Source organism: Chrysochloris asiatica, unplaced genomic scaffold, assembly GCF_000296735.1.
Source record: "Chrysochloris asiatica unplaced genomic scaffold, ChrAsi1.0 scaffold00093, whole genome shotgun sequence".
Classification (NCBI taxonomy): Eukaryota; Metazoa; Chordata; class Mammalia; order Afrosoricida; family Chrysochloridae; genus Chrysochloris; species Chrysochloris asiatica.
The window spans coordinates 11,627,181-11,639,152 of record NW_006408611.1 but is presented as its reverse complement, the minus strand read 5'-3'; the positions used below and the strand labels follow the sequence as shown (position 1 = coordinate 11,639,152).

General features: G+C 52.5%; 1 protein-coding gene across 1 annotated transcript; it reads right to left on the bottom strand.

Moving 5' to 3' along the window:
- Positions 1–4,804: 4,804 nt before the first annotated feature.
- Positions 4,805–11,700, bottom strand: SH2D6 (SH2 domain containing 6). Its single transcript, XM_006866609.1, has 10 exons — positions 11,695–11,700; positions 10,126–10,249; positions 9,543–9,628; positions 8,693–8,753; positions 6,977–7,055; positions 6,613–6,637; positions 6,171–6,257; positions 5,884–5,967; positions 5,568–5,726; positions 4,805–4,921 (listed from the first exon to the last, which is right to left on the bottom strand). Exons 1-10 carry the CDS (start codon positions 11,698–11,700, stop codon positions 4,805–4,807), a joined length of 828 nt encoding a protein of 275 aa, XP_006866671.1.
- Positions 11,701–11,972: the final 272 nt, after the last annotated feature.

Genomic DNA, 11,972 nt, shown 5'->3' with positions numbered 1-11,972 from the left:
AATTTACTCTGTCGAAAACTATGGAACACTTCATGAATCTGCTTGCCATCTTCTCTGCATTGTTCCAATTTCAGTATATGTCCTGCCGAAGCAGCAAGCACAAGATTTTAATTCAGTTTCTCAGCCACACTTGTCACATTTAGAGTGCTCATTCACTTCTGTAACTAGTGGGTACAGTACTGGAAAAGGCAGATATAAATGTTCCTATTATCACAGAAAGCTCTATTGTACAGCACTGGAGTGGACTTTTCTCTTACAAAGAAGCCTCTGATACAAAAATGCTATCAGCTTTAGTGGAATCTGGGGTAGATTTGACCTATTCAATAATCTTTCAGCAAATATTTGCCACATACATTGTATTTTCAATCACCTCATATGCATGTGAAAGTTGGACAGTGAATAAGGAAGACCATAGAAGAATCGATACATTTGAGTCATGGTGTTTTAGAAGAATGTTGAAGTACCATAGCCTGCCAGAAGAATAAATAAACCTGTCTTGGAAGAAGTATGTCAGAGTGTTCCTTAGAAGTGAGAACGGCAAGACTTCGACTCTCGTACTTTGAACATGCTTTCAGGAGGGACCACTCCCGGGTGAAGGGCAACATGTTTGGAAAAGTGGAGGGTCAGCGAAAAAAAGACCCCCCAACAAAATTGATAACAATGGGCTCAAACTGAACAGCTGTGAGGATGATGCAGGACTTGGCAATGTTTCATTCTGTTTTACGTAGGTTCGCCATGAGTCAGAACCAACTTGATGGTACCTAACAACAACAACTGGGTAGTCCAGGTTCTGAATACATAGTTGTTGTTAAGTACTGTAGAGTTGCTTTTGATTCATAGTGACCCTGTGTGGGGTTTCCGAAGAGCAGATGCTGGATTTGAACTGCTGACCTCATGGTTTGTAGCCCAGTGCTTATCCTACAGCACCACACCAGAAATCCTCTGAATACATAGTAGTGGGTAATAGATGACCCTTTACTTGGGAGTGAAAAACGATTGCAAGAGGCTGTAAGTACCTGAGCCCAGAAAGGGGTTGGGGGTGAGGGGAGGGAAGGATTCCAAGAACATCTAAAGGCAGATCTGCAGACTGAGGAGGCACCTGTTAAGCCATGTTGCTCACCAAACTGAGCTGTGTGTGTGTGTGTGTGTGTGTGTGTGTGCCCCCAGGGGTGTCCTCCCCTTTTTCCCCCAGGGAGGAAAGGAATGGTTGTAATTCCTTGATGTTAATCCCCCAGCTGGGGCAAAGCAGAGTCCCTGTTGGGCCATTAACTCTAGCACTGTGTGCTTTGACCTCTGTTCCCCCACCAGAGGCATAGCTAAAGTATGGCAGGAATAGCATGTGCCCTGGGTGCCACTGAGCAGTTTCTATAAGCCATCACAGGTTTTAGTGCTAGTTGTGCTAAAATGATTATTTGAGAGCCTCTGTGGGTCAAGGCCCCTCACAGAGATGGAGTCCTGGTATGGTGCTGTAGGATAAGTACTGGACTGCTAACTGCACAGTTGGTGGTTCAAACCCACCAGCCACTCCTCAGAAACCGTACTCAGCAATGCTATGAGTTGGAACCAACTTGATGCCACTTAACAACAACAACCATCATATCAGCTCAAAAATCAAAGCCAAGCTCCTTAATCTTTTATTTAACACATTGTTACACTTATTTTACAGTTGAAAATTACAACTGTACCTTCCTGGCTTTCATGGATGAATATTGGTCCTCTCTTTCTACGCTCAAAGGAGCTCTGGTAGCGTAGTGGTTACGAATCGGGCTGCGAACCTTAAGGTCAGCGGTTCGAAACTACCAGCCGCTCCGCGGGAGAAAGATGAGGCTTTCTACTCCCGTAAAGATTTACACCCTCGAAACCCTGTATAGGGTCGCTATGGGTCGGACCCGACTCGATGGCACTTAACAACAACAACAACAACTTTCTACGCTCAGCAGAGCAAGACCACAGTCTGCCCTGAACCATACTGTTGTTGTGAAGTGCCATCCAGTCAGTTCTGACTGTTAGCGACCCTGTAGGGTTTCTAAAGAGCAGCTGGTGGGTTTGAACCGCTGACCTTGCGGTTAGCACCACACCAGGGCTCCAGCTCTGTGGGAGTGCTTTGAGTCAGTACTGACTGGATGGCATTTCCCAACAACAACAGGCTTAGCCTACAGTGCCACACCAGGACCCCATGTGGATGGTGATCTTTTAAATCACTATCAAAAAGATGGGTATGAATCGAATCGTTTGGACAGAGATACAATCTCAGTTACTTGCCATAGGGCCTATTTTCTGTAGATGCACCCCTGTTCCTCCACCCCACCATAACCACAAGTCACATGACTTCACCCACAGGCCATATGACTTCAAGGCTAGATAAATTGGGGGCTCAATAGAAGCATGCCCCAGAACTTTTGTGGTCATAGGCTGGAGGGCTCCTAGAAGTGAAATCAAATCTACAAATCTTGTAGGGGATAAAGAGACCTGACTTTGTCCCTGAGGCTCACCCCAGGGACTCAAGGTCCCACTCTGGACAGTCAGGAGTTCAGGCCTGGGTCAGGCTGTGTGAGAGAGAGGTTGTTTGCTGCCTGAGGATCTAGAGAGGGCTCCGCTGGCTAACTAGACTGAGAGATACCTCTGTCTTGGAGTCTCCTTATCTCCTCGCTTCAGCTGCTCCTCCCTGTCCTCTCCTCCATCTGCCTCTTCTAGACCCAGGTCTGGAACTACACTTTTGTTGTGACTTTGAAAGTGACAGCTAATTGACCCGAATTCCCATCAAGCTAGGCACAGTCCTCACCGCATCACACACGTAGGAACCTCACTTAAACCTCTTAACCATGTGACCTTATGACGCATAGATGATTATCTTCACCTGGAAATGAAGCGGATTGAGGAAATTGAAAGGGTGATTTGCGAGATGTAGCAGTGACGCAAGCAGGACTCCCACTCAGGCGATAGTCAACACTCAGCAAACCACCTCAGGACCCCCATCTCGCCCACCCAGCCTCTTGCAATTACATTTCAGTGGTCTCGGATACATTCCCTCCCTCCCATCTCCTTGGGGCTCCGCGCCTCAGACCCTGGAACTCCGTAGGATCCAACGCTCAGCCTAGCCAGGGCCTGGACCGGCGGCAAGGGATATGTTCGGGTTAGAGTCGTGCAGCCCCAGGGGGATAGTGAGGCTCCGGGCCCTTCGTGCCACCAGAGCGCGGACCGGGCGGGGACGCCGGGCAGGCCACTGCAGGGCCAGCCTTTGTTCCCCCGCGCGCCCGGCTTCTGCGGAGTCACAGTCACATGCGCTTCCGGCACGGGGTGTTCCGGGCGCCGCGCCAGGGCTCGGAGCCACCCAGCGCCTCTGCCAAGCCGGGGTACCGGGCCCCGGCCTCCTCGGGTACGGTCGCCCGCTCTCCCCGCTCCCGTAGCCTCTCGGCCGGCCGTGGATCTAGCCCTCCGGAGTCCAGGAGTCTCCCCGGCAGTTCCGCTTGGATGCCTGGGAACAAGGAGCTTCATCCCATAGCCAACTGTTCCTAACCTCTGGCTCTGTCGACCAGGCCTTCTCAGAACTCCATCCACACGGGCTTATCCCTTGCTGGGCCGTAAAACCACCTACCCACATTAGCTTTTGATTCTAGCACTGGTGTGTTTAATACCCAGGTGCCTTCTTGTGGTCCCCCTGACTCCTCTTCCCTAGACAAAATCAAGCCTTTCTCTTGCGAGATGAACACTGAACAATAAACTGTTGTTGTCTTTGTTTAAGTGCCATTGACTCGGTTCCCACTCATAGCGATCCTGTATAATAAGGTTTCCGAGAGCAGATGGTGAATTTGAACCGCCGATCTTGCAGTCCAGTGCATTATCCTGCATCGCCACACCAGGCAGGACTCCTAGATGTTGTCAACGAGTTAACTGGCTCCATCCTGCTGTGCCGCTGTAGGATTTGCACTCACTCCTAAGGTCATAAGGTAGGTTTGAAGCCAAAAGTCAGCCGTTCAAATTCACCAGCCACTCCTTGGAAACCCTATACAGGGTACTATGAGTCTGAACCGACCTGATGGCACATAACAACAGCAACAACAAATCCTCATCATTTAATGAGGTGGCAGAGGCAGCCCTGAGTCTCCCTCCCCCAAATCAGTAACCCAGGGCTGGCCTCCCTCCTCCTTGGCACAGATTATCTAAAAGCAAGAGTCACACTTGAGGGGTCGGGGGTAAGGGGAGGAAGGCACACAGAAATTGGGCTGGTCTTTCCTATCCTGGGCTGGCCCAAGGAAGCTCCATTCCCAAGCACCAGTTGTGTCCTGGGACACTTGAGAACCATGGGATCTCATGAGACCACCTCTGTCTGACTCAGCACATTCAAGAATTAATTCAACAAATGTTTATTGAAAGCATGAGATAATGCAGGGCAACCAAATTCCTCCCATATGCCAGGTCTGTGCTAAGCTCCAAGAGAATGTGGGTGCGTTCTCTTTGCTGTTCAAGAGTGCTTATACAATACAGTCCCTCTAAGACTCAGCTTCCCTGAGGAGGGTGATCGCTTTAAATTATCACCATGCCCACCCAGAGCATCCTGCCTGCCCCCTGTCCCCAGCTTTGGAGATGCAGCTGGAAGAGGCAGGGCCAGGCCCTGGATGGTCATGGGGTTGAATCACAGGGACTCTCACCCCCTCTGGGCAATTTTTACCAAGGCCTCTCAACCAGGCCCTGCAGGGTTGGGGAGTGGGCAAAGAATGGGGAGAATTGAAGTGGTGAAGACTGAGAAGGAAAAGAAGACATTCAAAGATGTGGAGAGGGATAGGGGTCACATCCAACCATTGTGTCAGGGCTTGGTGGGGAAGAGCAGGCAGGTGTGCTGCCGGCTGCCGCTGTGTCTGTCCACCAGGGGCAAGGGATGCTGTGTGTAGTGCTGAACCATGGCAGCTACAGAGGAGAAGATCTGGGTAGGGAGGCACAGAGGCAGGGCCGTCAGTGAGACCCTCAGCTTCAAGATAAGAGAGGCTTCTTGCGGAAACTGTGGGACTCTGGCCAGGGAGGGTTGCTGACATTTAAAAAATGTTTTCCTTCCTGCTTGCCCCACAGAAGTTCCACGGCTATTTTCCACTTCCCTTGTGTCTGTCCCTGAGGGCATGGTGTTGGCCAGAATGTTGTAATCCCAAACCCAGATCACACTGACTTTGGGAATGTGCCTCTTTTCTGTGGCCCTCCGGGTAGGGAGGTAAGTGATGATGTCACTAGTTTGTACCCTAGTAAGTGCTGGGTACAGAGTTGAACGCTTGGGGTAGTCAGGTATCAGGACTCCCCTGGTCCTGCCCTTTTCCCAACCTCAGCCCTGTGTAGATAGAGTTATGCCAGAAGCTACCTCCCCCAGACCAGGGTGGGCCTCTTCCCAAAGTGCAGACTTTGGGAAGGAGTTTGGGACTCTGGTCTCTGTCATCCCCACCCACTATCTTCTAGTGGGTGGGGATGACAGAGAAATACAAAATGAGGGTTTCCCCATAGGCAAATGTCTTTAGCCAGGCACAGGGTACCCACTCTTCTGTACCCACTTTGCCCTTGAGGATGCTGCCTCCTCTGGTACTCACCTCTTTGTGGTTCTTGCTCTCCCGTCCCAAGGCGTAGTGGTGCCCACTGTCCAATCGCCGGATGGGAATATTGAAGACATGGCCATGGAGAAGCACTGCCAGGGTAAGGGGCTGGGAACCCTGAGGCCCTGAGCTGGGGCGCACAGTGTAGGCCCCATCCTGTGAGGAGACCCCCACCCATTAATTAAGTCAATCCCATCCTCCACGTGCCTGTCTCCAACCCTGGCCATGATGGCCAGACCATACCCCCCTTCCTGTCCTCTCAGCCATCCAGCAAACTGTAAGCAAAGGCCTGGGAGGTTCTGCAGGTGACTACCTTTTGCAGTCGGAGGAGGGCATTCTCAACAGCATGGCGGTCACAGTTCTCTGAATACCAAGGCTGTTCCAACAGGCTGTCGTCCTGTATATGCACACACAGCCCACTCAGAAAGGTGGCCAAGCACCTCTGAGCAGGAAGTGGCAAACAAAGAACCCAGGGTTGGGGCCCGACCATGTTGCTCACATGTGCTACTTAATGGTGGATACCTCAACTCAAGAGGACTACAGACAAGTACGATGCTCCCACAGCCCTGCTCCCTCAGCCATCTCCCAGCCCTTCCTCACCTCAGAGGCTGAGGTGTTCCTGGTGGTGGCTAATGAGGAAATAGAGGGTCTCCTTCCTGCTGAAAGAAGCAGATTACAGCACTGGTGCTGGGAGGGGATTAGGCAAAGGGATTAGCTATGAAGGTGGGGACAGATGAGGGTGAGATTGGGGCTGAAACTCAAAGCAGGACACCCAGAGCTTCACCTCTCTTCTCAGACCTGCTACGCTGGTAGCATCTACCACCTAAGACTGGTGTGACCTTCAAATGAGGGGTGATCTTGGGGTACAAACTGGGAGTTTCCTGCATTGGTGGAGGCTCTGTAAAATGGCCAAGAGTTTCCCCTGAGGCCTGAGTTCAGCAGGAGTGGGAGCTGCAAGGACCCCTTCAACAAAGCAGGGCCTGAGGGTCTAGGAGGGTGTCTGTGGGTAGGGTGGGCTCATGCCAAAGATGCCTGGACTTACCTCTAAAAGTGGCATCTGCTGCTTCCTGGGACACAGAAGGTCTGGTCAGAGGAGCCAGAGCCCTGAAGACCTGCTCCCCTCAACCTGAAGCCCATCCTCACCCTTCCTCTCTTCCTCCCCACTCACCCAGCTCCTATCTCCCCTTACCACCAGCCTCTTACATTCTGAGCTTCCTGCAGGGCTGCGGTGGACCTGTGGGAAGCACATTTGGGAAGGGAACTCAGGGTCTGTTACCTCCTTCCAGAGAAGGAGCCCAATGAACCCAGCATCCCACACCCTCTCACTCTCTCTCTCTGTGTGTGTGTATTTCTCTCTCTTTGTCTGTCTTCTCTTCCTGTGGGTATCCACCTGGTGGAGCACTCACCTGGGCACCACTGATGTCCTTAACAGAGGTACTGGGGGCACCAGAATTTGGGAGCTCAGAGTCCGAGCCAGGGCTGCAACTAAATAGAGAGGGCAGACTGAGCTTGGATAGGACCCAGGCGAGGAATCCATGCTGGCCAGGGAGTGACTGAGAACAGCCTGGGCTTTTGGGGAGTCCTTCCAACCAGGAGAGATGCTGTTGTGGCAGCAACAGCTGGGAAGCCCCTCCCTTGTGAAGTAGAACCACAGACGGAGGTTAAGGGTGGATATCCATGTGAGTGTATGAAGAACGCCTGCGTGTGTTTGAGGGGTTGGTGAGAGGAGATAGAGGAAGAAGCTGTGGGCATCTGAGAACCTCAAGAGCAGAATGGGTCTGGGCCCAGCGATGAAGGGGCTCACCTGGGTCAGGTGTGCATTCCAGATAGATGCTCTCATTAGGTTGCTCTGGAGGACTTGACACCTAAAGGTGTAACCATGGATTTGACCAGCCCTGTGGTAAGGCGTGGAGTTCTAGTGTGGCACTGTGGGTTAATGTGCTGAATTGCAAAGTCGTTTGAACCATAAGGTTGGCAGTACAAGCTCACCAGTTGCTCCCTGGAAACCCTATACTGGGTTGCTATGGGTTGGAACAGACTGGAGGGCACTTAACAACGTTTATGGGTGGGGCTGCCAAGTGCTAAATTGGTGATTCAAGCCCACCAGCCCCTCCTCAGGAGAAAGATGACACTGTCTGGTCTTGTAAAGATTTACAGTCTCACAAATCCTATACAGGATCACTATGAGTTGGAATTGGCTTTGCTTTTTTCATGGTTTGGGGGTTCAGTTTAGGCAGCCAGAAGGTAGGAGGGGAGAGCCATAACTTGGTGGGAGGGCTCCAGGCATCCAATGCCCTCCTCACAAGGTGGACCGCTCTCTGAGAGCCAGCTTCCATGATCCAACTTTGCCTACAAGGCGGCACCCCTTGAGCACCTTCCCCTTCAGAGGTGCCCACAAGCCTGAGTTCTTTGCAAATGTAGGGATCCAGGGGGACCTAGTGGCAAGGCCTTCCCCTGTCAGCCCTGGGCAGAAAGCTCAGAGGGACAACTAGCTATCACCCTCCCAGGGCCTGTGGCAAAGGGGGCGGGGCTCCACTTGGGGCCTCTTTCTTGGGGCAGCTCTCCCCACCCTGTCCTACCAACCTCATAAGGAGAATCCTAGAATGTAAGGGGTGGGGGGTGGAGAAAGGGGTTGCTCACCATTCTGGCAGGTTCCCTCTGCTCTATAAGGGAAAGGGGAGGACCAGCAGTCACAGAATAGCAGGGACAAAGGGCTTAGATGAAACTAATTCATGGGGAGAGGCTCTGGGCAGCAATGGCCATAATGGAATTAGAAAATGATAGCCACATGGGTGAAGGGGTGACACTCAGATGTGTCTCTATAGTGGGGGTCCTCTGGGCGGAGTAGATTGCCTTTAGACCTTTTCATCCAGACCTAGAGACCACCAGGTGCAGAATAGAGCCCAAGAGTTAGGGACTCTGAGTGTGTATGCGCTCAGACAAGGCAGTTCATCTCTCAGGGCCTCAGTCTCATCTGTTTGATTGGACACAGTGCCACCAGAGCTGCCCACCTTAGGAAGGATTGTCAGGTAACTGCTGGGGAGGATGCAGTGAACGAGTAAACTCAGCTCTACCACTGTAGGGTTAAGGATGCCGGTCCCGGGGAGTGTGAATCCCATTACCTCGCCTGGAGAAGTGCCGTCCCAGCTTCAGCGCCTCCTGCAGGCTCAGTGATGGCTTTACCTGTGAGCACAATAGGTGGGGCCAGTGAGAAGGAATGGGGAAGGGAAAAAGACAGAGGGAAACTGAGGCATCAGGAAAGTCAAGGGGACACCAATCTGAGTCAGAGCAGAACTACTCAGTGGAGTTTTGGGAAGCAGATGGCCAGGACTGTCTTCTGGGTGGATTCAACTGCCCCAACATTTTGATTAGTAATGTTTTTTGGTTTGTATCACCAGGGAGTCCTAGGATGTAATAGATAGCATGTGTATCTGTACAGATTTTTCAAAACCCACTATGGCGCTGTAGTATAAGCACTGGACCACTAACCACAAGGTGGTTCAAACCCACCAGCTGCTCCTCAGAAACTCTATACAGGGCCACTGTGAGTCGGAACCGAGTCGATGGCACCTAACAACAACAATAACACAAGAGGAGATGTGCCAATACAAAGGTAGAGAGACTCCTCACCCCTACGCACACTCTTTGTTGTGAATCTGTTTTTCTCTTTAGTCCAATAAAATAGATGATGAAAGCGGATTCAAACCGACTCCAGCGCATTAGCCCGCAGTGCCACACCAGGACTCTGCGGTCAAGATAAGGCCTTAGTATTACTAACTGGGCTCCGGCTCTTATTAGGAGCTTCCGGGCTGTGGGGCCTCCGGAATGCAAATGTGCAGAGCCTGGCAAATGAGATGCGGCTGAGAGGTTTGTTGTTGTTAAGTGCTGAGAGGTATTCACTGGGAAACGGTAGCTCGGGGTGGGGCCAGTGGGCAAGAGAATGCACGCGGAGACACCGAGGGAAGGTCTCACCATGTAGGGCTGGGACTGGGGCAGGAGGGGCAGTGGAGGTGGTGGCGGAAGCGGTGACTTGGATGAGCTCTGGAGACCAGAGGGATCTGGAAAAGACTCATGCATTATGGATGGTGGTAGGGGTTCCTCCCCAGTAGAGTCCCTCTTTCCTCCTGCCCCTCCTCCCCCAGTCTTCCTTTCATCTTGCTTGTCTCCTTCCCTCAAGCCTGAGGCACACCGGCTTCCCGACAGCCCGCCCCGTCTCCATGACAACCAGAGGCAACCACTTCCCAGCCACCTCAAGGACAAGCCTGGGCCTTGGGGCTAAGATGCCAGCGCAAGGCTGGGCTCCCCCGGCACCCTACCGGTGCCCTGTAGAAGTTTAGAGAGCTCTCCGAAGGGGAGAATTTCCTGCTTCCTCAGTTACCTTGGTTACAGGTCCCTCCAGGCTCTTCTCCCTCCCCCACTTTTCATCCGTCCTCCTTCCTCCCTCCCTCTATCCCCCTTTCTCTTTCCCTCTGCCCAGCCAAGGCCCCAGCACTGGCTCACTTCTGGGTGGGGGTGGGGGGCCTACCCTCCCTGCCTCCAACTTCCCAGCCCTCACCCAGGTACACTTCATCGTCCTCAGAGTCAGAGTCAGGAGGATGCGCAGGGGCTATGTTAACGGGCAGAGCCTCACTGGGGGGCAGCTCATATTTATCCTCCTCTTCATCTTCTTCATCCTGATGCTGGAGACAGGTGTGGGTAGAGGAGGCCCAGAAGTGGTGGTGGGTGCTGCTTCCCCCTCCCCCACCTCAGGCCTCAGCAGCTGGACTCACCATGTGTCTCCAGCTCCTTGGAGCAGGCAGAGGAGATGGACTGGGAGCATCTTCTCTCCAATCTGGGGAATCTGGACAGGACAAACTGGCCTGACCTCTCCCCGCTGGCCCATTCTAGTACAGTGCATGGCCCTCTCTCTTCACTAAAATAAACCATCTGTATTTTGATAGTGGGCTTTGGTGCTTCATCTCAGAGGAGCCACTCGTGATAGGCATTTCCAACATTTCAGCAGTGGCAATGAAAAGCATTTTGGAAACAGGGGACCTCCCAACTAGCTGGCAGTTCCCCACCCTATGCACCCCTAATTCTGACCAAGTGGGAGAGCTAGGTTGCCATGACTTATCAGTGATGGAAAATGAATGTCGAGAGCCACTCGAGACCTAACTTGGGGGGGTGCTTGTTTGCTGGGTCCCCTTTTGCCCAGTGTCACTTACCCACACATCTGGGGGGAGGAAGGGGTGGCTTCGACCTGCAATCAGACTCTAGTCAAGACTCTAGACCCTTGAGTTTGTGTCAGCCAGACCCTGCACAACTGCAGGACATCCACATACATGACCACGTGGGTGTTGTCCCCTGGACTTGTCCCCTGGACTTGTGAAGCACAGTGGCCCTGAGACCACGGCAGCAGATGAACTGGTGCCCAGGGAAACCAAGACTGGGAGAGACCTGGGGCTGACCAAAGTAGAGGCATAGGTATGGTCTCAGGAGATGGAGAGGGCATCACCAGAGAGACAACAGAGAGGCAGAAAGGAAAGACAGGAGCTAAAGTACTCACCGGGGCTTGCTCCCATTGAACTTGTCCTGGAAAGAGCCAGGGAGAGAAGTAAAGGGCTAGCCAGGGCATTTGGGTGCCTCACCCTGCCCAGAGCCCTGAACCCCAGGGCTGAACAGGTTTCTGTGCCTGGAGCTATCCCAGAACCAAGTCTCACCATGGCAGAGGTGGAGGAGCTATGTCTCTTTGGAGCCCAGGCTCTGCCACAAATGGCCCTGGGGACAGAGGCCCTATTGTTCCCAACATTTGCATCTCCCAAGCACCAGGAAAATGGACCTGCTACAGCCTACCACCCCAGACCAACTTGACCCATGCCACTCCTGGGACCTAGCCCCAGTTCTTCCTGAGCCTCCGCCCACTCTACCTTCCTCATCTGCAGTCTTGAGTCCCTCTGCCCTTAGAAGAACGTTCCCCTTCAACTAAGCTGGACCAGGTCTCAGGCTTCCTTCAGGTCTGGGATCAATGTCACCTCCCCCTGGAGGTCTTCCCTGGCTGCTCAAAATCAGCTCCTCAGGACCAGCCAGCCCAAACTGTCCCACCAAGCTGTACCACAGCCCTAGTCCAATTCACAGGAAACATTACCTTCATGGTCTTCTTGTCTTTCTTGTTGTTAAGTACCTTCGAGTCAGTTCCAGGAGTTATAAAGATCCTGTGTAGGGTTTCCAAGGACCGGCTGGTGGGTTTGAACTGCTGACCTTGTGATTAGCAGTCCAGTGCTTATCTTTGGTGTTGTAAGTGCCGTCAAGTTGGTTCCCACTCATAGTGACCCTGTATAGGGTTTCCAAGGAGCAATGTGGAAAATTTTCCAATTTGAACTTCTGACCCTGTGGTTCAAACCAAACTTGCGGTTCACTGCTTCA

Excerpts from the sequence above, each read along its gene's own strand:
- SH2D6 (XM_006866609.1), bottom strand. Across the intron at positions 6,258-6,612 it reads AGCAGATGCCACTTTTAGAG|CACCAGTGCTGTAATCTGCT; the intron begins GTAAGTCCAGGC and ends ATCCCCTCCCAG. Across the intron at positions 4,922-5,567 it reads AGAGCAAGAACCACAAAGAG|ATCTTCTCCTCTGTAGCTGC; the intron begins GTGAGTACCAGA and ends CTCCCTACCCAG.